Source organism: Hippocampus zosterae, chromosome 19 (genome assembly GCF_025434085.1).
Source record: "Hippocampus zosterae strain Florida chromosome 19, ASM2543408v3, whole genome shotgun sequence".
NCBI classification, from domain to species: domain Eukaryota; kingdom Metazoa; phylum Chordata; class Actinopteri; order Syngnathiformes; family Syngnathidae; genus Hippocampus; species Hippocampus zosterae.
In genome coordinates this window covers 2,337,798-2,362,379 of record NC_067469.1, presented here as the reverse complement: position 1 = coordinate 2,362,379, position 24,582 = coordinate 2,337,798, and the positions used below count along the sequence as shown (strand labels likewise).

Sequence of the window (24,582 nt, the reverse complement as noted above, 5' to 3'; positions counted from 1 at the left end):
AAGGATTTGTTTTGTGGCTCTTCATTCCTCTGACTTGGGCGCAGGCAGTGCATGTCCACTTTCCACTCACTGACAGCATGAACATGAGTGCGATTGTCCAGTGACCCTGAACAAGATGAGCGTTGTTGTAGAAAACTGATAGTTGGAACGGATTTGCATGTTTTTGAATAGCTGCACCTCTATTGCAGCGTTGACTGTTCTTCGAACGGGTGGACTGACGTGAAGATTGCCAAAGTGAACCGTCTCTCCCAAATGACCATCCATCCGCTTTGTCGTCCTCATAGGCTCCAGCTGACCCCCTAAGGAGGCAAAGCGCGATAGAAAACGGATGGATGGAAATGGGATTTTTCCGAGGCACCAGATCAGGTGAGGCAAAATTCAAACATGTATTTTTGTGTGCTTGAATCGGTGCGGCAACAAAAGAGCTCCGCGCCTCCCACCCCCGAAGGTTGTGTCGCACTTTCACATGGCCGGTTGTTGCTAGGCAGAACTGTTGGAATTCATTTTCATATGTGCAGCAAAGCCCAATGTAGAAATCGGTCTGAGCATTGTAGAAAATTGTAGAAAATTCCAATGTAGCCTGTGACCAAAGGACCACCAATTTCAAATTATATTATATATATTATATATTATATATTTATATTTCAATCGGGATAGATTTGGGTGAACTGAATCTTGCTCATCTGTTTGACATGACTAAAAGTTCCACTCTTGTCTGGTGCACATAGTCCTTGTCCTCAATCCAGTCCTGACATAGTTTATTCGTCACCCTGACTCCATTTCACAACATTGCTTTGTGGCCAGAAGAAGCATCATGAATCTCGCGGCATTCCCGTTTTTTTTTTTTTTTTTGCTTCAAAATAGAAAACGTTCAGCCTCACTAATAATTCCTGCAATGTTGCCCCGCTGCTGTTGATTTTGAATGTAATCATTGCACAGATGCTGTGAGGTATTTCAGGCTTTGGTGACAATGTGGTGGACAGGCTGTTTGGATTTTTGGAGCACTGATTTGATTGCCTATCAAGCTGCTTGTCGGCATATATGCATTGTCCAAAAACATTGACGCGTACTCTATCGCCATAAATGGATGATAAAAGGCCGGTTTTTAGATATGTTCCACCGTAAACTAATAGCCGGTGTTATGTTTGTATTGAACTGAAACGATCTGCGGGCCTTTTGCCGGTGCTTTAATTAGAATGCTCGCCACACCAAGAGTAACCACCAGAAGACTGCACGTTCTCAATTCAAGTATTTAATGGATGCCAGAAAGATCGACACATGGCCGTGGAGCCTTATTCTGCCAGATGTGGAAAGAAGGTCTCACTCCCAACTCATTGATTCCTGTTCTTTCACTCCCTTGGCCACCCCCCGCGTAGGGGCGAGGGGGAGGGGGGGGGGCTCTGACGAGCCCATGTGACAATGTGTGACTACGTGGTCTTAACTGGATTCAACTTGTATGTGTGCCAAGGGTATAGACAATGAAAAGCCACGCAAAAGGAAGAGAAAGCAACAAAACGACCTGGCTCAGGTCACCTGTCTCATTATACGTGCAAACTAAGCCCAATCTAACAATCATTCATTCAGTCACACATTCGTATTTCTCGTGACTTCAGTGTTGGCAACTGTCAATTGCTTCGAATGAAACGCGCTGATCAGAAGTTGAGGAAAAGTCTTGATCGGCACTTCTTGAAATGACCGAAGAGTTCTGTTGTTTGATTGATGCCGACGGTATATATCGCACCCCCCCCCCCCGATCTAATTGGCTCTTGATGAAAAGAATAAAGGAGACATCGTTTTCTGCGTTAGGTCCATTGCTGAGTGAGCTGGTTTGCCTGTTCAAAAGGGACGCTTTGTGCAGGCACATCAGTCCTAATATGTCGAAACATCTCCTGTGAAGTCTGCGCGCTGCCGCTTTTCGACGCAAACTTCCTGTTTTATTCACTCGTGTTTTGCATGTTTCCTCTCTGCTTTCAGGAGAGGGGGAGGGACCGAGTGACTGAGTGATCGTCGGACACTTTGAATGACGGCGCACCTGCTGCTTCTGAGGGACTTTGATTTTATCCGTTTTTAAATTCCACTTTGTAAAATTGCTTTCGTCATGCCGTCCAACGGTCCCGCAGTCACCGAACTGTCTCGGCTGCCAGAAAACAAAAGCTCCAATGACATGGTAAGTTTATTTTTCTTCTTCTAGTCTTGACAAGCGCTTGAATTTTCTTGATCTATTTTTTTTTCTTTTCCCACCAATGAAATCGGTTCTCAGGTGTCCACACTTGATATTCTAGCTGTACAATTAACAACCATATAATCAAATTATATTCTAGCCGTATAATTACTTTTTGGTTAGCCTACTCCTGCTGCTTCACTTGTGTAAACAAAGACGTCAATTTAATGTATTTTGGATGACTTTGCCCGTACTGCGGTTAATGTCGTTTTATTTAAAGTCATGTTGGGCAATATCTAAATGTGCACATTCCTGTTTTATATTTTTATCTATTAGACATTCTTGCGGCAATTTTTAAAATAAGTAACGCAGAAATGATGCAGTATATGAGTAGCTGTTTTTTTTGTTTTCACTCAGTACTGATCTACTTATTTTTTATGGCTGCTTTTTATTTTTTCATGACTCCTGTTGTCCTCAAGTAGCACTAATCTTATTTGAGTACCTTTGAGCGTAATGTAATGTACCAGTAATTGTATTATTCTGAACATACACTTGTACAATTTAAAGCCTGCGCCCCCCCCCCCATCCCCCAATTTGGATAGCGAAATGCTCCATTGGCTCAGAGAGCCAGAGAATACGAGAAAAGAAAATGGAGAGAGCAAGTAAGGTGCGGATATGGAAAGAGAAAGCGAGAGGACGGGCTGTCTGATGCTGATGGGATCCTCCTCATCCCGCCTGGCTTGCAGTCTGGTTGCTTAGCAACTGCGGCCGGCCTAAAATAACCCGCCGTGAGTCAGAAATAGACCAAAGATATAGGAACAGATTGGCCGGCCTGTGTGTGTTTGTGCGCTTTGACACTTGCTAACATGGATACGGTCGAGTGGGCTTCTCAATATGGAGCTGGAACGACTCTTGGCACTCGCCAAGCTCGCAATATTCCGTCCGCTCGAGAGACGTGACGGTGCCGTACGGACCAGCCGAGCAGGCAGACGAGCCGGTACTCGCCGTTTGCCGCGCCGAACGATCATCCGGGAAGCGACACCAGAGCGTTTAGTCAGCACGGCGGTCCAGTCGGAGACGGTTGCTAAGCAGTTTCTGCACCTTAGCAACCACTCTCTTGTCACTGCAACACAGGGTCCACTCGGGGAAGCAGGGAAAGGATTGAAGGCGTGAAGGGAAAACATTGCAGTGAAAGCGGCACACCGGAATTTTTGTTGAGCCTTGATCTGACTCAAACCAGAAGGTTTTAAGTTCACGTCAACACCGTAGTCTTCACACGTCACGTTTGTAAGACGTCAGAAAAACGCGCTCGGTATGATCTGAATGGAAATCAGACTTGCGGCCGGAACCAAAGTGGGTCACAAGACGCCGAGGCTTTGTATGACGGTGCCCATTTTGAATTTGGGATCTGAATGAACAAAATGCAATTTGGCGAGATGAAGTCGCCTACGCAGAAAAATGTTGTCAAAACAAACATATGATCTCGTGACGGGTTCAGGAGCCGCTTTAGAGCAACCTTTTTCCTGGCCGGCTCCTCTCATGGCAAGAGCGCAGTTTACACAGTGCTGGCAGGGGCATCTTGAACTTGACCTATTTCTATTGGCCAGAGTGAAGATGGCGCAGACCAGGACAGTCCAGAGGAGGCCACTCTGGGGAGCCCCCCAAACAAGCGCCGAGTGGGCCGTCCTAGCAGGAAACGCAAACAGTTTCTTCCTGTGAGTACACTGCGCTTTCATTAGCCTCGCACCCGACCGACCCCCTTTGGCCTAGAAAGTCCATTCGACTCCCAAACGATCACCGTGATTGATGTTCTCGTGCTTTGCCAAGGCCTGCGCTGTCCCCCCCTCTTGTTGACACCATTGTATCTCCTGTCTCATCCAGCTGCGAAAGATCACTGTCACTTTTTTTGACAAATTAGCTAGCCCGTCTATGGCATTCGACCGGTTGAAACTTGTAATTAGCCTGGATGTATTTCCTGCATTCCTGGCATTGCTGAGCATCAGTAATAAGACTCCTTATTTTTTTTGGAAGAGCAGAAACGACAGTTCTTGTTTCTTTTATTTGATTGCGCGCGGCCTCTTCTGCCGATTGACCTCGACTTGACTCAAATAGTAGCTACAGTCGAGAGGAGCACGGTCCCCTTCGGCTTAGTGTCGCGGTCAGGGAGCGAGGTTGTGTTGCAGTGACGTGAGCAGTGAGGAAAGGTTGGCGCCGAGCTTCGAAGAACAGCATTTGCTCGTCATCCGCCGCGCTTGCTCTCGACTCGTCTGCTTGCTACGTTTTGCGCCGGAAGAGCTGTGTCAAGTCAAGCACAAAGTTTGGAGAAAGCCTTCCCCACTCTACAGCGTCTGGAAGCTAAAATAGATTCTACAAAAGCATCAAGACGGCACAACTGTTTTATAGACCACAAATGATGTCCGTTTTATTTATTTTTTTGACTCCCTTCATAGCACAGGATGTTGACATTTTATGTGGTGTAAAGTCAAGGTCGCAGTTCAAGCCCTCCACATTGCGTTTCCTCCTCCTCAGACTCATGTTAGTTCAAGCTTTCCAAAATGTCTTTTTTTTTATTTTTTTGCCTTACGTCAGCCTCTCCTCCGGTTATCACAAACACAAAATATCCTCCAGAATTGGCCTCCTCTCTAATAGATTACACACCACAAAGAATTTCGGCCTGCGGGGGGGGGGGGGGGGGGGGGTGGTGAAGCGACGGTGCTGTGCAGTAATCTCAGAACAAATGCTGGTGAACATTACCACATTGAGCAAACGTACCGGTAATTAGGATTTGAGGAGAGGGGGGGGGGGGGGGCGAAACTATTTCAGTCCTTTGATATTGTAGTGAAAGGATGATAGTGAAAATGCGCAATGTACAAATGATATCCTCCCCCGCGAAGTCGTACTCTTTGCACTTGACTAAATGAATGTCCACTACCATTTCATGAGGTGTACAGAAACTACGTTTGAATGAATCAACTCTATTGTGTGTGCATGCGTGTGTGTGTGTGTGTGTGTCACGAGTCAATCCAGCTGATCAAACACTCCCAGTCAAAAAAGAAAGATGGAGACCAACCTGTCATCCATGTATGCATCGAGTGCAGTCATGCGCGACGGGGAGCAGGTTTGAGCATGTGGCGGCCTGTCCAACCAAGGAGGCGGGCTTTGCGCGGCCTCGTCGCTCACAAACACGCGCGCATTGTTGCAGTTTATTCCACTGTAGTTGTGGCGAGTTCCTGTGCCGTTTCCGCTCCTCTTACCTGACTTTCGGTGCCGTATGTGGACAATAGGGCATTGCGTTTGCCATTATGTTGCGTTCCCCTGGCCTGACAGTATGACATCAGAGTTAACTTTTCCTGTCGAGTTTATTTGGGAGGACTCCTTTGAAATGAATCCAGATCCAGTGATTTATATTGGGTTGTATTGAAAACATTTGATATTGTAGTTGTCGTTCATTTTGGATAGAAGTATATAAATTTAGGATAGAAAATTTGATTAAAACATGCACACACGCGCGCACGCACTCACGCACCCATGCAAAGTTGACACCCAAGTATGTTTCAGTGCTTTAAGGCAGATGCTGCGAGATTAGATTTCAACAGAACTGTCAGTTGGTGAGACGGGTTCGTGATTCAAACTCAAGATTGTAATCTTTATGCTTAAAACAATGTCGGTGGGCTTCTTTTGTTCACATTTTTTTTTCGTGCGGAATGGCTATAGTGATTGTAGATGAACAACAAAACGAGTCCACATTTCACATCGTCATGTCCTCTGGGCCAAAAAAAAAGAGAAGAAAACATTTGGTTTGATACTGGGCCAAAATTCAAAAGCCAGAATCCTTAATGGTAGATGTACATCAAGCATGAATGGTAAATAATTTTAAAAAAAGATATATATATATAAGGCGGCCCGGTAGTCCAGTGGTTAGCACGTCGGCTTCACAGTGCAGAGGTACCGGGTTCGATTCCAGCTCCGGCCTCCCTGTGTGGAGCTTGCATGTTCTCCCCGGGCCTGCGTGGGTTTTCTCCGGGTGCTCCGGTTTCCTCCCACGTTCCAAAAATATGCGTGCTCCGGTTTCCTCCCACATTCCAAAAACATGCGTGGCAGGCTGATTGAACACTCTAAATTGTCCCTAGGTGTGAGTGTGAGCGTGGATGGTTGTTCGTTTCTGTGTGCCCTGCGATTGGCTGGCAACCGATTCAGGGTGTCCCCCGCCTACTGCCCGGAGACAGCTGGGATAGGCTCCAGCACCCCCCGCGACCCTAGTGAAGATCAAGCGGTTAGGAAGATGAATGAATGAATGAATATATATATATATATATATATATATATATATATATATATATATATATATATATATATATATAATATGTATGTATATATATATATATATATATATATATATATATATAATATGTATGTATATATGTATGTATGTATGTATATATATATTTGAATGAATGCATGGTGGTGTGTTAACATTTGCAGCTTTTGCACAAAAGATATTTCGCTGTTTCCACGAAAGCGAGGTCCGTGCCCAGCTCTGTCATTTTTAGAATCCAATGAAAGAACAAATTAACGTAATGGAGTTGATGTTGAGGCAAATAATAGCCCCAGCGTGCACGCATCTAATTCCACATTTGGGGAACATCAACCATGAACAAGGAAATATCCTGTGCTTCGGACACGATTAGTACAATGCGTCCACTGTTTGTGTCTGCAATTAGACTCCGTATGAGCCGGCAAAGTCCCCAGGCCCTTTTCGTCGACATATAATGTCTCCTCTCACCTGCCCATTAAAGCCTCTTTCAGCTTGTTAGCACTCGCCGGCATTGAAGTACATCGCCTCGAAGCTTTGCGTTAGCATTGCCGCTCCGTTTTCTTTAGTTTTTTTTTTTTTTTTTTTTTAACGACACGTCTGTAAAACTCATCCGCCTTTAGCGACAGACACATGCACATAAAACAGCTTCTGGCCTTTTCAGCCACATGATTAAAGTGCTAATGGAAAAAATCATCGGCTTACAGATTCTTTTATTGCGAAGACCTCAAGTTCTTTACTGTGTGATTACGGTATTTATTGTACTGTATAATATTATTTCAGTCGGGCAACTTACTTAAATGTGTGCAACTGATACACCATTTCATGCAAGAATTTCCTAGTTGTGTGCACATTGATGATGACGTTACCTAAATTACCCCCCTCCTTATCTCACTAGTTTGTACATTCATCTTCCGTACCGCTTGATCCTCACTAGGGTCGCGGGGGGTGCTGGAGCCGATCCCAGCTGTCTCCGGGCAGTAGGCGGGGGACACCCTGAATCGGTTGCCAGCCAATCGCAGGGCACACAGAAACGAACAACCATTCGCACTCACACTCACACCTAGGGACAATTTAGAGTGTTCAATCAGCCTGCCACGCATGTTTTTGGAATGTGGGAGGAAACCGCAGCACCCGGAGAAAACCCACGCAGGCCCGGGGAGAACATGCAAACTCCACACAGGGAGGCCGGAGCTGGAATCGAACCCGGTACCTCTGCACTGAGACGCCGGCGTGCTAACCACTGGACTACCGGGCCGCCCTACTAGTTTGTACAGTATTGTCTTAATGTCAGTGTGGGTGTTTGTTACACACCCTCCTGGATCCGTACATCCTACTTTCTAACAAGGACAAACTAATTGGTGTGCGAGTATTGCAGCTACTTTGCGTATGAGTTTTATGCACTGTTTGTGGTGTAATGTGTGTGTGTGTGTGTGTGTGTGCGCATGTGCGCGCCGTCAGGATGTTTTTGGATTAAATCCTGACCGACAGCAGGTTACTCAGGCAGATTGCGCCATCTGTTTTCCAGGAGATGGCAACGTCCGACCCCTCAGCCCCCTCAACTCCGCCGGGGGAGCTGGAGCGCTCCCCCCCTTCCCCTCGCAAGAAACGTGGGCGTCGGAAACTAGAGCATAACGACGGGAATAAGGGTATTGCTTTGAGCGCAAAGTCATCTGGCGATACAGTGGAACCTCCAAAGCCTAACATAGGTACTTTGCCAATTATTCCACTTTCTCTTTTAACGCCACCGTTGCCATGACTACGGTATGCCTGGAGTGGTTGTAAAAACCTGATTACCGTTTAACTGCGCAGGCAACGTTACAAGTGATATTTTAACTTTCTTACCTGCCACTCAAGTGTGAAAAACAAGGACCGGCATGTTCAGACTTGGCCGAAAAACAAGCTAACAATTACTCATCCTTTCCCCTTTCTGACCACACGTGACTTAAATATCGCAAGCGTGTAATTGCTTTTCACTTTGTAACATTCTTAACTGTCACGTCTGTATGAATACAGTCACGGGTGTCAAACGGGGGACCTTTTTTTGACTGATCGGATGATACTGTGGCAGAATAAGCTGGTTCTTTTTATGCAGGAAAGCATAAGCAAAGTTTTTAAGTAGCTTTTGAAGCCGAGTTTGGGGTTTGAGCTTCCACTGTATTTTGAACATGTTCATGTATTTCGATGTCTGTTGCCAATTTATGCATTCGTCTGAGTGGAGAAATGATTGAAAACGGAAAAACAAATTGAAAATGTTATTATTTTATTCTGTCATTTGAGTCTTGATGGAGGTGGGGAGGGGGGGGTGCTGGGGGGGGGGGGCATGACCGCAGCTAAAATAACTTCCAGATGGCAGTCTTTGAAGGCATTTGGACTTGAAATATGTGTGCCAGAGAAAAGTCATAAAAGCCACAAGTATGGATCCTTACTAAGCCCCTTGTTAATTCAGTACAAATGGCCCATTTCCTGTCATTTACCTTCTTTAGATGAAGCCGACGACAGAAGCTGCGACTCCCCTCGAGAGGTAAGGTGCTTCTTCTCCCATTCCTTTTTCTTTTTTTTATTTGTTTTTTTTTTCCCCCACTCCCAACAATGAAGTGAAATATTCTTACAGTACAAGCGGTGTGTAGTCAGTTCAGGATATATCAAGCTTTTGTGGCTGTGTGTGCAGGGTGAGACAGGGAGGTTGCGTAGGAAGCCGGTCCCCAGAGTGACTTTCCAGGCTGGAGACCCGTACTACATCAGCAGGAGACAGAAAGAAGAATGGCTCAGCCGCTGGAAGATGGAGGTGTGAGCTGCAGTCATAAGAAGGCTTTTCTTGACATATTTTCTTCAATTTACTCATAAGAATCATCATAATAATCATACAGTATACTTTCAAAGCGGTCCATTTGGGAATTAGGGCATTCTCAGGAAGTTCGTTTCGGCTCACGCGTGAACCGAAGTAGTCGCAGGAAGTTGTGGTTTTTGTCTCCAGCACAGAAACGGAATTAAAGAAACGGAAGTCCCCCGCAGCGCTTTGAACAGAATGGGACTGTTTAGTTTTCTGTCATTAAAAAAAAAGACTTTGAGATGAACCGAGCATTTGTCATGCACCTTTTGGTGGCCTTGAACTTTAACGAGAGTCAAGAGGTTGTCCTCGAGCCACCGTTTGCTGGCGGTGGTTCATTGGGATAGTGGGAGAAATGGTCGGGTCTTTTGCCCACCCGTCAATTGTGACATCACACAACAGAGCGCATCTCTGGCACGCTCCTCAGCTACCTATTTTCTGCAAACTGCAAGCAAGCCGTCGGGAAAGAGTTGCCAGACTGTGACCTAACAGTTGGCCTACCGGCTTTGAGTTTGACAGCAGGGCTTGGGTGAAGATTGATCACTTTCAAGCTACAGTGCGACGACACTAAAAAAAAAAAAAATCTTTTGTATCGGTATGAGAGATCATAACGATCACATGCATGCTCACGCCAACATATGCACGCATGTAAACGCCAGCACGGATCTGTTGTTTGGTATCCATGGTGTCATCATCACACATAAATCCCAGAGGCTTCCGCACATTCATCGCAACGACTAGTGACTCCGTTGTGGGAGGCCACCTCATCATGTGTGAGGTGAGGAAGCCTGTAAATCAATCGCTCGGTTCACGGCCGACCAATCAGAAGAGCCTAAGCTGGAAGAATGTTTGAGTGCGCGAGTCAAGGAGACGGCCAGAGAGGAAACTGTCGGAGGAAGAGAGACACTGAAGAAAATGACAGAGAGAAAGAGAGCCAGGGAGGAACAATGCCATGTCCTATCTGTAAGTTTCACATTTTTTTTTTTGACCTAACAGAAAAACAAATGACCTTTTTTTTTTTTGGTAACACTTTTAATATAAAGAGTCCATTGAGGACATTTTTGTTTGTTAAGAAAAACAACACTGAAAAACTGGAATGGCATTCATTTGGAGATAAGAGTTTAGTTTGGCGATATTGCACTTTGAAGTGTTTTCGATTGCAGCTTCAAAATCTGTCAGCGTTGAGGTTTTGGTTGTTTGGATTGCCTTGTCAAGTTGATGTGCTTTGGACTAGTTGGAGTTTAAGCGCTGCTCAACTGTCACTCACAGCCTTGCGAACGTTCCAATCAAGGAGTTATTCTTTGTTGTTATTTGTGATTTTTGATCATAATCATAATAATCAGCCAAAGAAGAAACTCATGACGACTCATCATTAAAAAGGACCTGTTGTGCAGGAAATAAGGAGGGGGGTGGGGGGGGGCGGGAGGGCATTCCACATGAGCACTCTAGAAGATTTATTATTAATTGGACAGAAAAATCAGTTGTATTTCCAGATATCGTTCTGAAACAGCCACCTCCATGTTTTCTCGTGCATGAAGTCACAAGATTATCGAGAATGAAAGAGCAGCCGTTTGCCTGTTGACAGTGGGGGAGGGGGGTCTTAACTCCTCTTTTAATGGTCTTGTGTGTGTGTGTGTGTCTTTGAGTTCACTTGGAGGTCAGGGTCAGTCACGGCTGTAAAGGGGGGTGTGGTTTCGAAACGGTTCACCGGCGAGGTCACAGGGTGCGGGGTCACAGATCAAGGGGGTGTCGCCAGGACTGAGCACACTGGCCAGGTCGCAGGGTTTGCTAAAGTTCAAAGCTGTAACTCATGGCAACCCTCCTCATGTCTTTGTTTGGAAATAGTCGATAACTGCAATGCTTCCGTGAGTCGTTCTTTTCGTCATTTCGCCGCATGGCTTCTTGTGTGTGGTGTGACAAGTTGCTGTGTCGTAGAATAAAGCATCGGCGCAATGATTTTTTTTTTTTTTACAACCATCGTTAGTTGTTCAGACACACTGGGTGTAAAAAAGCCGACACGCCTCCTCAGTTAAATGTCAGATTTTTGTGATGTTCAAAAATGAGATCGAGATAACTGATGTTTTTTTTTTTACTTTAATAAATTGGAATCGGCTGCTTGCGAGATTTGAAGATGGCTTCACTTCACTTCAGATCTAGTCTAGTTAAGCGTGAATTTGGTAGCTGTACTTTGCCTCGCTGGGCCTTCTGTGTGACGCGGCTGTCAATTGCCCACGTCACATGTGACGCCGACTACATCATCCGCAAGGGCAGATCTTGCAGTTTGCCTGCTATTGTCATGCACAGACCCCCATTGAGTCTATTTCTTTTTTTGTGACATCTAGCACAGCGTGCGCTACGACTACCCTGGCTCAATAAGTGTACAGCCTCATAGTTTTTATTTTTTAAATACATTTCTATGAAATGCTGTAGGCTGTATTTACACAGGCATCGCAATATTCAAGAAACCTGCAGAGATATGAATTTTCTCTTACACTACACACTTTTGTGCGTTTGTGTCGGCGTATTATTGCATGCGGTCTGCCTTTGGCACATGGAACCGGACGATTAGAAGTTTATAAGGTCAAAAGTCAACATCAGCCGAGAAGAGTTTTCGGGTCAAATTGAGGGGAGAGTGAATAGTCGCTCTCACTTTTACTGTCTCTTTCAGTGAGTAATTTATGCCATCGTTTTACTGTTGCTTGTTTCACACATTCATTCCTTTAAATGTTGTTTACAGGCCAGCTGGAGTCGTGAACAATGTGCTACGTAAATCATTCTGACCCATTCAAACAATTTTTCTTTTTTCTTTCATGGTCTGCCCTCGTTTTTTGTTGCTTTCACATCAGCCAGATTGAGACTGTTGAAGTGGGTTGAGGCTCCGGTACTTTAATTGAACTTTTTTTTCTGACTGGAAGATCAAGTTTTACATGTTGGTTTTAATGGTAATGCATAACATATGAAGACTGATGGGTTGGAATGTCATTTTCTATCTTATTTGTTCCTTGAGCATTTTTTTTTTGAATGAGTGAATTATTTCACATTAGCTAACACCCATTCACTTTTTAATGCGCTTGCATATGTTGTGGTAAGCGATGAAGCGGCAACAATGTTATCAGGACCCAGGCTGTTCGCTTTTGATTGCTTGACGTAACTATTGCCATCTCGAGCGCACCCTGCTGATTGCAGATGGCCGCTCGTTACAACGTGCTCGAGCAAACAAAGACAAACTACAGAGCCGCGCACTGTTTACACTTGGTTAGCAGTCCAGCCGTGACGGAGGTATGTGCTCTCCGGAGTACTAACTCCAGTTGAAGTCTGATTTCGGAGCAGCGTCTCCCGTATTGGACTACACTGCTGCGACAACTGCGCAAAACTGTATGTCATTAAGCTGAATCATTCCAGAGCGGCTGTTTTTTTTGCTTCAGGCATATACAGTTAAAAGGATTTTTATGAATTGCCGGTATCTAACAACTAGGATGAAAGCAAGTGAAATTATGGGCTATTGTAAAGATTGTACTTTTCATTGCCGTACTACTCCTTCCTCATGTTCTGTGCTTAACTGTGCAGCACTTCAAAATGCTGTCTTACCAGCTGGATTCCTTTTGTTGTCCTTCTACTTTTCCTTTTTTTTAAAAAAATTGGTTTTGCCACTCACTCTCCTCTCACTGTATTATTTCTCGCCTTCTTGAGTCGAACCCCACTGAATTGTATCCCCAGCTTACGGTCCCGCCCTGCTCACTTCCTGTTTCACGAGATCAATTAAGAGATTGTTCTCACAGCCTGGAGCACAGAAGCCTCGAACTTGAACAGTTAACAGATCGACTGCAAAGGCCCACGTTTAATACCAATCGGAGAATCTCTCCGGTAGCCGCAGGTTCACGTGACTAGCGCCATAGTGACTTGAAGCAAATGCCTATCGGGAAGTCTTTTTTGCCCTCAGCGGCGATACTCGGGATGGTGTGAACCAAGTGTTCTCCCTCGTGGCCCTTTGTTGACGTCGGCCTCCATTTCAACCTTTGCAGGCGGAGAGACAGGCTTACAGGAAAGCTGAGATATGCATGATGGACGACCTCACATCAGAAGGCGACTTTCAAAAAGAGGAGGAGCCAGCCAGTCCGGACCCTCTGCCATCCCAGCAGCAAACAGATCCCGCCTCGCCGACCGTTGCCGTAACACCGGAACCAGTCGCCAGAGGAGACCAGGCGACGCCCAGAGAGATTGAGTACCAGGTGAAAGCGGGGTTCGCCGAGCGAATTCTTATCCATTTTTTTTTTCGTGTTGACCTGTCGTCATTTTAGCCAGGAAATAGGACCTGACATCAGTCGCTATCACAACCTTTTGTGGTGGCATCACTGAAGAGTCCATAAAACGAGACGTGAAATCCCCCTGGACTCTTTTTTTTTTTTCCTGGATTCCCACAGGATGGCAGGGGCTTTGGCATCGGCACGCTGGTGTTCGGGAAACTACGAGGTTTCTCCTGGTGGCCCGGCAGGATCGTTTCCTGGTGGATGAGCGGCCGTAGTCGAGCCGCCGATGGGACTCGCTGGGTCATGTGGTTTGGAGACGGCAAATTCTCGGTGGTGAGCGAATTGATCAAACGGAGGCTCAGCATTGGGTTTTAAAAGTCATTGCTGAGCCATCCCGAAATCTTCCACGCCTTTGCCTTCCTTTTCCAGGTTTGCGTGGAGAAACTCATGCCGCTCAGCTCTTTCTCGTCTGCCTTTCACCAACCCACCTACAACAAGCAGCCCATGTACCGGAAAGCCATCTTTGAGGCTCTGCAGGTTAACACGCTTGCTTATTTTAAATGCCACGTGGAGCAAAATGGCCGTTTCTAATGTTCAATTCTTAAAAGTTGCATTCGTGTCTGTTATCGGACCAAATTGAATCATGATAATGCCCGTGTTAAATAATATGTACATATAGAGATGAGGGGCGGCCCGGTAGTCCAGTAGTTAGCACGTCGGCTTCACGGTGCAGAGGTACCGGGTTCAATTCCAGCTCCGGCCTCCCTGTGTGGAGTTTGCATGTTCTCCCCGGGCCTGCGTGGGTTTTCTCCGGGTGCTCCGGTTTCCTCCCACATTCCAAAAACATGCGTGGCAGGCTGATTGAATACTCTAAATTGTCCCTAGGTGTGAGTGTGAGCGTGGACGGTTGTTCGTTTCTGTGTGCCCTGCGATTGGCTGGCAACCGATTCGGGGTGTCCCCCGCCTACTGCCCGAAGTCAGCTGGGATAGGCTCCAGCACCCCCCGCGACCCTAGTGAGGATCAAGCGGCTCGGAAGATGATGATATAGAGATGAGATGAACGTGCATGTTTGTTCTGTATCAAGGTGGCAAGTACGCGAGCGGGACGACCCACTCCTTCCTGCGACCCGAGTGATGACGCAGAAGGTGTGGAGCCTCAGACCAGACAGATGATAGAATGGGCTATGACTGGCTTCTTGCCCAACGGCCCACAATCACTGGACCCTCCCGAGGGTACGTGCGCACCCATACACGCAACTTGAGCGTATGCCGTCGATACCGTATCGATATTTCACACTCGCCGATCTTCACAGAGGAGCAGAACCCGTATAAAGACGTCTACTCTGAGATGTGGGCAGAACCGGAGGCGGCATATACTCCTCCCCCTGCCAAGAAACCTCGCAAGAACGCGGCGGAAAAAGCCAAGATCAGAGAGGTGATCGACGAAGGAACTAGAGGTGAACCGAAGTTGATCGACTGCTGACCTGCCCACGGGCTTACGCTGGCTCTCAAGTCAGCTCAGCTAGGAATAAAAAAAAATGGATGGATTAAAGATTTTCAAAGAAGAAACGTGTAGCCTACTTCCATTCCAAATTAGTCAGCGAGCTGCAGAAATAGGATGTGAATATTCTTCAGTGGAAGGGCGGAAGGGTATCCAGTGGTTAGCACGTCGGCTTCACAGTGCAGAGGTACCGGGTTCGAATCCAGCTCCGGCCTCCCTGTGTGGAGTTTGCATGTTCTCCCCGGGGTGGGTTTTCTCCGGGTGCTCCGGTTTCCTCCCACATTCCAAAAACATGCGTGGCAGGCTGATTGAACACTCTAAATTGTCCCGAGGTGTGAGTGTGAGCGCGGATGGTTGTTCGTCTCTGTGTGCCCTGCGATCGGCTGGCAACCGATTCAGGGTGTCCCCCGCCTACTGCCCGGAGATGGCTGGGATGGGCTCCAGCACCCCCCGCGACACTACTGAGGATTAAGTGGCTCGGAAGATGAATGAATGAATGAGTGAATGAATATTCTTCAGTGGAGATTTGAACAGTTGGTTTTGAACATTGCAGTACTGGATGAACGTCATACATCGTATTCGCACAAGAACTGACATCACTGTCGCATAATCCTCCCCGAAAATCATGTTCAGCAATCTTGCACGTGTAATACGACATGAACTTTATGTTTGGCCTTATGTATCCGCGTGTCGTTTTTATTAATGGCACTTTCTTTTGTTTCCCCCAGAGAGACTTATACAGGAGATTAAAAAGAAAACGCGAAACATCGAAGGTATCATCTCTATTTATTTATCGCAATACAGTGTGCAGCCATTTTTTTTTTATCGAGTATTTTCAATTGAATTTAGGTTCTGACATTTAAGTCAACACAATGCGTGACTGTTCTCTGTGGTTGTGTGCATCTCCCCCCCCCCTTCCCCACCCCCCGCCCCGCAGATATCTGCATCTCCTGTGGAAGCCTCAGCGTCTCTCTGGAGCATCCTCTCTTCATGGGAGCAATGTGTGTGGGTTGCAAAGTAAGACGTATTTTGTATTTTGTATTTTAGTATCAACATCAACCAACATATTTTTCCCAATTCGAGACGATACGTCGAAAGGGTTATTAAGTTTTGTTATCTTGTGAACAATATAGATTTTTAATTTTTTTTTGGTCAGTAAGAACGATGAAAATACAATATTGAATGATTTCAACCTGTGTTTTTCTCCCGGGCTCTGATAGAATTCCTTTTTAGAGTGCGCCTACCAGTACGACGATGACGGCTACCAGTCCTATTGCACCATCTGCTGCGGAGGCAGGGAGGTCCTCATGTGCGGCAACAACAACTGCTGTAGGTCAGTACGCTGCAGATGATCTTGGGACTTGGAACCGCCACATCTCCTTTTATGGCAAATGGTTGAAAAATAGTTCTCTCCGCCGGCGGATTTATTTGACGGGAAAAGCAAAGGCCGAGGTCATTTTTGCAGCGTGAAAAGTGTTGTAGTTAAAAGTGCAGACTTGAGTTAGTGATGATTGTGTCTTGACTGTTTTTTTTTTTTAAAGCCCAGGAAGTCAAAAGATGTCTGTGTGGCTTCTCGCTGGTCTTGAGAAAAGCCTCCTTGCGTATGCATTTATGCTCAGGTGCTTCTGCGTGGAGTGTGTGGATCTGCTGGTGGGAATCGGCTCGGCGGCGGCGGCCATCAAAGAAGATCCGTGGAACTGTTACATGTGTGGGCCCCGAAACACCTACGGCTTACTGCGACGACGGGACGACTGGCCTTGCCGACTGCAGCATTTTTTCGCCAACAATCACGAACAGGACTTTGTGAGTCTCGCTTGTGTAGTGACATCACGCGTAACAACAGTCACCTGCGCAGAACCTTGCCTTCATTTTGGATCAATCACAGGCCACGTGCACTGCTGAGAGGGGCCCTCTCACGATCACTCAAAGATTTTGTTGTTAGCGATGTTCCTGGCCCACGTTAGTCGGTCTCCCTAATACAGGGGTGTCCAAACTTTTTGCCAAGGGGGCCAGATTTTATGTGGTAAAATGTCGGGGACCGACCTTGGCTGACATTCTTTACATTGAACAACAATATTGTTCAACAAATTTTAGTAAGCCAGTCTGTTTCACATTTCCATTTTTATTTTAATTTCAACAATCTTAAGAATTTCTTTTGGTTCATTTGAAACTGGTATATCACATGCAACTGCTTATTCACTTGACTTTTTCTTAAACAGAAGTCTCCTGAGTGCAAATTGATTGATTTGAAACATAAAATGTATCACCACGACTTTTCAATAGTCACAAAACCTTTGACTCGAACAACAGGAAAATGAACAAGCAATACACATATCCACAACTGCAAGGATCATTTGAAATATGACATATCAGTCAATATAAACACGAAGTGATGTCTTGTTAACTCGTGAGTGATGCCCTCTAGTGTCTAAATGCTATTACTCATTTAGTGAATGCTATTACTCATTTAGCCACTAGAGGGAAGCAGTACTCTATAAAACATCACTCACCAGTCTACGAGACCTCAGTCAATGCAACACGTGTTCCATTGCGCCCAACCTGCGGGCCAGACGGCACTGATTTTATGACAGGGGCCGAGGGCCGGATGAAATTCGACCGCGGGCCGGATTTGGCCCCCGGGCCGGACTTTGGACATGCCTGCCCTAATATTTTGGCCAGTGGTTATTTAAGAGGGCCCTTGTTTACCATGACCATTACCAATTTACCAAATCTTTGTGAGCCTGACCTTGTTGTCGTTTTTGTCTTCCAGGAGCCAGCCAAGTTGTATGCTCCAGTCGCAGCGGAAAAGAGGCAGCCAATCAGAGTCTTATCACTGTTTGATGGCATTGCCACAGGTGTGCACTTAAGAGTGTGTGCCTGCATGGGTGCGTGATGTTTATCACCACGTCACAAATAGAAACTGTTATTTCTTACGCCCTCAGGACTTTTGGTGCTAAAGGATCTGGGCATCCAGGTCGATAAGTACGTGGCGTCCGAGGTTTGTGAAGACTCCATCACCGTCGGCATGGTCAGACACCAGGGACGCATCATGTACGTGGGCGACGTCCGCAACGTAACCCATAAACACGTGAGTCGCATCTTTCTGGAGATTTATAAGCTGAATTCACACTCGCTCTCCTTCTCCTTTTGATTGATGTTATATTTGCCCCTCAGATCGAAGAGTGGGGACCGTTTGACCTGGTGATAGGAGGAAGTCCCTGCAACGACCTCTCCATAGTAAACCCTGCACGCAAGGGCCTTTACGGTACATATGTTAGAGTTGGAGCGAAAGCGATCATTTGACTTTTGATAGTTTGATTCCATCATATGTAAACGTCGCTCAATTTCTGCAGAGGGAACCGGGCGATTGTTTTTCGAGTTTTACCGTCTGTTGCACGAGGCTCGACCAAAAGAGGGTGACGAGCGGCCTTTCTTTTGGCTCTTCGAGAACGTCGTCGCCATGGGCGTCAGTGACAAACGGGACATATCTCGCTTTTTAGAGGTAAAAGTTAAACCTGCTCTCATGTGTGTGTGTGTGTGTGTGTGTGTGCTCAAAAGAATTTTTATTTCCCCACCAAAAACTCCAACAATAAGAGGAAATGTGATTAGAAATTCAACCACAATAAATATTGAAAACTAAATAAGCCTCTCTGTTCAGTGCAACCCTGTGATGATCGATGCCAAGGAAGTTTCTGCTGCCCACCGTGCTCGATATTTCTGGGGAAACCTGCCCGGCATGTCAAGGTGAGAAAAAGACGCTCACCGCACGCTACTTGACCCAATTCATCAATTTGAAAATAATTATAATTTGAATAGCTTCTCGAACGTATCGTCAACAAACAGACCCCTGAGCCCCATGACGAATGACAAGCTGGACCTGCAAGAGTGTCTCGAGCATGGTCGCACTGCCAAGGTAACAGCGTGCCCGTGTGCCTCGATGTATTTTGCCCCGCATGCATGTGTGATTCTTTTTTGAGAGTAAATACTCAAATTTTCATGTATGGGGGGGAAAAAAGGACCAAGATAGAAAACAGTCTATGATGTGAAATAATGGGGATTATTATTATTATTATTATTATTATGACTGTATATTTATTTCTTGCAGTACGTAACTAGCAAACTACAGCAACATCCATTTAAAAAAATGTCTAAATCTGATTCTTGAAGAATCAACATATAGATGAATAAATAAAGGGAGCGAGTGAAAAACAAAATGTACGATAATAAGTGTACCCATTTCTTTTGAGTTGGGTCCATCATTGGTTCTTCTCTTTCTGTGCTCGCAACAAACAGTTGATGGAGGTCAGTTATTTTTTTTTGCGGAGGTCATTCATACCCAATATCACGGGACAGATTTAGGAATTTAAAAAAAAAACAAAACAATATTTGTGTGTGTGTGTGTGTGTTTGTGTGTCTGTGTTTTGTGTGTTCTGGATGCAAATTCCAGTTTGAGAAGTTGCGTACGATAACGACTCGCTCCAACTCTGTGAAGCAGGGGAAAGATGAGCATTTCCCCGTCTTCATGGACAACAAGGAGGACATCCTCTGGTGCACTGAGATGGAAAGGTACCTTGATAGACATGCGCGCAAAATTGTTCTTCTCTAAATGATGACCGACCTGTGTGTGTTTCCAGGGTGTTTGGTTTCCCTGTCCACTACACCGACGTGTCCAACATGAGCCGGCTGGCAAGGCAAAGGCTGCTGGGACGTTCGTGGAGCGTTCCCGTCATCAGGCACCTCTTTGCCCCTCTAAAGGAGTACTTCGCCTGCAACTAGTCACACAACCTCTCTCTCTCTCTCTCTCTCTCTCTCTCTCACCTCTCGCTCTCTGACCCTCGCATACACTCACACACACACACGCATACACACACATTGTGACGACAGATACAGTAACTGTACATAGTACACAGCTCGTACATGAAGGTTGGCTGACGCAGATGAAACTGATGACCAGAATACGAATACACCACACACACACACACACACACACACACACTGCTAAGGACTTCATCCCTCGATCCCGTATAACCTACTGGCTAATCTTGGTCCCCAGGTGCTGCCTTGTGGACACACACGCACACACACACACACATACACGCATACACTTGCTAGTGCAGACTCCGTACTGTATAATTACAGTACAGATATAGAGTGTATATCACACCCAAACTTCCTTCCACTTGACCTAAAACTGATGTCTTCTGCTGTTTTGCATTAGTTACAGTCTCGCCGAGGCACCGACACACCGCATCTCTCTCAATATATCACCAAAACGTATGATTACAAATGTCAGACATTCCGCGCATATAAGTGGAGGTGCTGAAGTTGCATTATCGATGCAATGAACACATATCCAAACACACATCCACCACACACACACCAGCTAAAACCTGCGGTGCTGGCCTGGCCGGCATGTAGTCGAGGCCAAATGGTGCCACTTTGGTGTGACATTTTTATTACTGTTCTTGGTGCTCTCAGAGACTTTTTGGGGTCTCGGTTTGTTTTCAGTTGCTGCGGTTTGGTCTCCCGAGCAGATTTAAGCCAAATACTTGTAAGCAGGCACAGAGGTTAAACCAGCTACAGAGGCTGAGAAAAAAAAAAAGAAAAAAAGCGACACTCCATGGTCACTTTCCCAAAAATAACTCCTCTTTCATCCCTCTGTTGAATACATCTTAGTGTGGATGAGTTAATCGCTGGAGCAGTGAGCCAAAGTAACAAATATATTTTCATTTGTACTTTGCTATCAAACGCTATCTGTCTTTTCGAGTCGGTCAGAAGGGTTGTTTAGCAAATCCCACAGTGGGATGTGGGTACATTTTACTCTTCACTCTCTGGGAATGTGCCTTTTCAAAAGTATTTAGTGCCCTCAAGTGGCTTGGGGGGGCAGGAAAAAAAAAAAAGAAACGAAAAATAAAACCGCGCGGCTCGTGTCGGTGCTTCATTAGAATTTTGTGGGATTTCATACAAAATGTGCTGCGCTGTATTTGTTACTTGAAACGTCTTGTCTTTTTAAAAATTAACGTTATGAAAAGAACAGATGCTCTTTTATGTACACAATATTTATATCCAGCAATACCCCCCCCCCCCCCCCCCCTGTAACATTGTGGAAAAGACAGCATTTGCTCCGCAAAACAGCATTTTCAGCACAGTGTATTTGCCGTGTTTATGTAGCGTGTGCCATTTTTTTTTTTGGCTGTGTGCGAGTCAACTACTGAGCAACCCGATTATATTCTCCCACATGCTGGAACTTACTATACTTGGCACTCAGCTTTGAATACAGTAGAGTAGAGAGAGTACTGTAATAGTTACTGCCAGTTAGCATATAATATAAACTTTGCGCTTGTTCTATTTTTTTTTTCTTCAATCAAAACTTTAATTACCGATTAAAGTGTATTTGCCGTGTTTATGCAGCGTGTGCCATACATGCTGTCTTATCTAACAGACGATTGTATGATCCAATTAGCCCGACGTGATACATCCCAAATTGTGCTTTCTCAAGTGTTTGCTGCTATGCTACAAAAAAACAAAACAACAAATATTCATCATTAACACTGTTGTAAAAATAATGTGACAGGAATAGGAATTATTCCAAACGCCTGGCTGCTACGTACTGTTGACGCCGCGCGTGTTCCACAAAGCAGCTAAGGAGGTTGTAACTCTGAAAGGGTGACAGAATCGTCTGTCAATACGTAGGGCACGTGAAGAGTCAGCAGCATCCGGGTTTTATTTGCTGTAGCTTTTGAGTTCAACAGCGTGTGACTTAAAACCTTTGTAGCGTCACTTGGTGAGATTAATAACATTTTATCTTGTATTATGTCGTTCAATATACAGAAACTTAAGAAATGGCACCATTTTGTATTTAATTCCCTTTTTTCCACAAGTTACTGGTACTGTGTGATGAAGTGCTGAGCATAAGCTGCAAACCTCAGGAGGTTTTCTGGCCTTTTAAAAATTTTGGTCTGGTCAAAAATGGCTCCACTCGGCGAGGTTTAACTCATCCAGCAAGATTATTCAAGCCTGTTGAGGAGGAAAAGACAAATGAAACTAGCTGTAGCGTGGCGTTGATAAGGAGATCAAGTCATGGAGCTTTGTGGTGGAAAACAGCCTTTCTTATGCCTCGGCCTCTTGTGCTCTGCTGCTGCGATGTTGGGTGACAAACTAAAAGAAGGCTCGGTTGTAAAGAAGCAACCGGCGCTGGCAGCTCTACTGTCTTTAGTTCACAGGGATGCAAAATGTTCTCTAGTTGGCTTTTGCATTTCCTGCCAGTGGAACGGATTGCCGTGTGTTCAAACCAGAAAACTCACTTTGAAAAACACCGCACCGTTGGTGCACGGTGCCCCTCTTTGAAATTGAATAGAAAACAACAGGGACTTGATTTGTTAGCTTGAGAAATCTCCTTCAGTCTGGTGCTTTTGGTCCCACGTTGACCACCTTTTTCTAAGACAAAGCCTTCCAATCCTCTGACCTTCCTCAGACAGCTGGACGCATCCCGTCGACACACGTGTGCACAAACAATCAGAAACTGTAAACCAGCAGTTTTGCCTGTTTTTTTTTTTTTTTCCCTCCCCCTCGCCATCATGTTTACTCTCCGTCTATACAACCAAACTTCAGGTGCTTTTTCAACTCTGCTCTTTATACAGTGCTCTAAAGTGCAGGTTGTACACACACACCCACACACACTCACTTCACACACACACACAGTTGCTGGAAACACCCTCAATGCGGTGCTAGTTTACTCCAACTACATCAATTGTTAATGCACAGAACATGCATAGTCACTGTGTTTCTGCAGGACACCCGTCACCACCAGGCCTTTCATGGCATTGCTGTTTGTGACGTCATAACCCTGCGCCGCCTTGGTGCTCCTGAACCCCCCACCCCCCACCACCTTTCCACTCCGATACTGCATGTCAGTCTGTCCGTGTAATCTCATGTTAGATTAGGGAATTATGATGCCGATAATAATAATGGTAGTGTTAATTACAACAATAATCCGTTATTGTGTGTGTGTGTGTGCGTGTGTGTGTGTGTGTGTGAGTGTGTGTGTGTACTGTTCCAGGTTGGTGCTCAGTTCCGTTCAATCTCAGCCTAGAGGGGAAGGAAGCTATAGAGAACCTCTAATTACAGTTAGTTGTAGTGACCTTGTCTTGTTGTAAGGAGAACTCGTGTGGAAATGAGACTCACTCTCAAATAAGAAATGTGTTCAAGTGGCACCAGCTGCGGCCTTGCATCGACTGGGGTGAATTCACAATCCAGCGGAACCTTGAAATTGAAACTGTAGTCAAAAAGGTTTGCCAAAAAACACCAGGCGGTGACCAATGGAACCCAAATTGTACGTAATGGTAGCATAACGACGCAATTGGTACACGCATCTCTTTTAAATCAACAGTATTTCGATGATGATAATGAGGAGGTGACTCTCCATCTTTGACATAACGGCAACTCTGTCCAGACCGACAAGCCCTGCGGGTCTGAATCAGCTTGACCTCTCGTGCAAATTGGTCATAGGGTCAGTCAGTTTGTATGCACATCCCTGTCCACGCTATTCATTACGACACGGTTAAACATACCGTAATTAATCAGCTATAACCTAAGATCCCAAATAGCGGGTGCCAATTTGCCTGATCGCTCACTTCAGCGGATTGCGCATGCTGTTGGCGGCAGGTGTCAAAGGAAAGGAGGTCTTTGAAAGCGGGTTTTGCATCTCAGGGAGCGCTGATCGTTTTCACCATGCAACATTTTGGGAGAGCGCCACAATTGCAAAATGACGTTTGAAGTCGTGTTAGTGAAAGACAAAACGCATTACTGCACTGAGTGACACAAAAGGATTGAAGAACCCGCCCTTTTATCCGCCGCCGTCGTTTTTTATTTTTTCCCAAGCAGAATTCGAATCGTCGATTTGCCAAGCCAAACAGGCTGGAAACAAAAATCAGAATTTGTGGTGTGATGCGAACATGTTTCTGTTTGAGAGTGCAGGGAGACAAAAGCCAGAGAGAGGCGGGCGTAGTTTTGATTGACGGCTGTCAAATGCCAGAGTTGATGTTGTCTTAAGCCAGTGAAGACGGTTTGCCTATTGACAGCTTTTAGGCTGAGTGATGCACAATTTTCAACACTGATATCAGACTCGCACTCACCAAAAAAAAACCCAAAACAATAAATTACTGTTGTTCACATCCACAGAGCAAACACTGCACATACACAAACGCAACACCGACAGACTCGATGCTGCAGCGCATTCAGACGACACTCATCTCAAGGACTAAATGAAAGATGAGCTTTTAGGAAAAGTGGAACTGCTGGTGTTTCAAAAAGGTGCTACAATTGTTTTCTGAAAATAAGAAAAAAATATATTGCTAGGAGTATAAAAGTTTGTCTTTACAATGACTGTATTTAAGTTTGTTGTAGTAATGAAGAGGCACTATTATTATTTTACTCTTGTATGAATATGAACTAATTAAAAGGCATTTTAACTTTCTACTTGAACAATGTAAGGAAAGAACCGTGAATTAAAAAAAAGGCTGTTTCTTGTGA

The 24,582-nt window shown here is 45.4% G+C and overlaps 1 protein-coding gene across 13 annotated transcripts in view; it reads left to right on the top strand.

The window, feature by feature from the left end:
* Positions 1-24,582, top strand: part of LOC127591977 (DNA (cytosine-5)-methyltransferase 3A-like) — a 26,577-nt gene extending 1,995 nt beyond the window's left edge. For 2 of the 13 annotated variants that reach the window (XM_052052294.1, XM_052052295.1), the window contains exons 2-24: positions 285-366; positions 1,975-2,167; positions 3,769-3,876; positions 8,002-8,182; positions 8,960-8,997; positions 9,145-9,261; positions 13,326-13,532; positions 13,725-13,883; positions 13,980-14,087; positions 14,636-14,783; positions 14,864-15,007; positions 15,780-15,824; positions 15,989-16,068; positions 16,272-16,384; positions 16,671-16,854; positions 17,822-17,906; positions 17,994-18,139; positions 18,226-18,316; positions 18,405-18,553; positions 18,710-18,795; positions 18,868-18,964; positions 19,499-19,617; positions 19,686-24,582. In XM_052052294.1, coding sequence (XP_051908254.1) covers positions 2,099-2,167; positions 3,769-3,876; positions 8,002-8,182; positions 8,960-8,997; positions 9,145-9,261; positions 13,326-13,532; positions 13,725-13,883; positions 13,980-14,087; positions 14,636-14,783; positions 14,864-15,007; positions 15,780-15,824; positions 15,989-16,068; positions 16,272-16,384; positions 16,671-16,854; positions 17,822-17,906; positions 17,994-18,139; positions 18,226-18,316; positions 18,405-18,553; positions 18,710-18,795; positions 18,868-18,964; positions 19,499-19,617; positions 19,686-19,827 — 2,616 coding nt within the window. In that variant the 5' untranslated portion in view covers positions 285-366; positions 1,975-2,098 and the 3' untranslated portion in view covers positions 19,828-24,582. Of the gene's footprint in view, positions 1-284; positions 367-1,974; positions 2,168-3,768; positions 3,877-8,001; positions 8,183-8,959; positions 8,998-9,144; positions 9,262-9,925; positions 10,267-13,325; positions 13,533-13,724; positions 13,884-13,979; positions 14,088-14,635; positions 14,784-14,863; positions 15,008-15,779; positions 15,825-15,988; positions 16,069-16,271; positions 16,385-16,670; positions 16,855-17,821; positions 17,907-17,993; positions 18,140-18,225; positions 18,317-18,404; positions 18,554-18,709; positions 18,796-18,867; positions 18,965-19,498; positions 19,618-19,685 lie in introns of those variants that run through there. The other 11 variants (XM_052052300.1, XM_052052299.1, XM_052052297.1 and 8 more) reach the window with 11 other exon arrangements.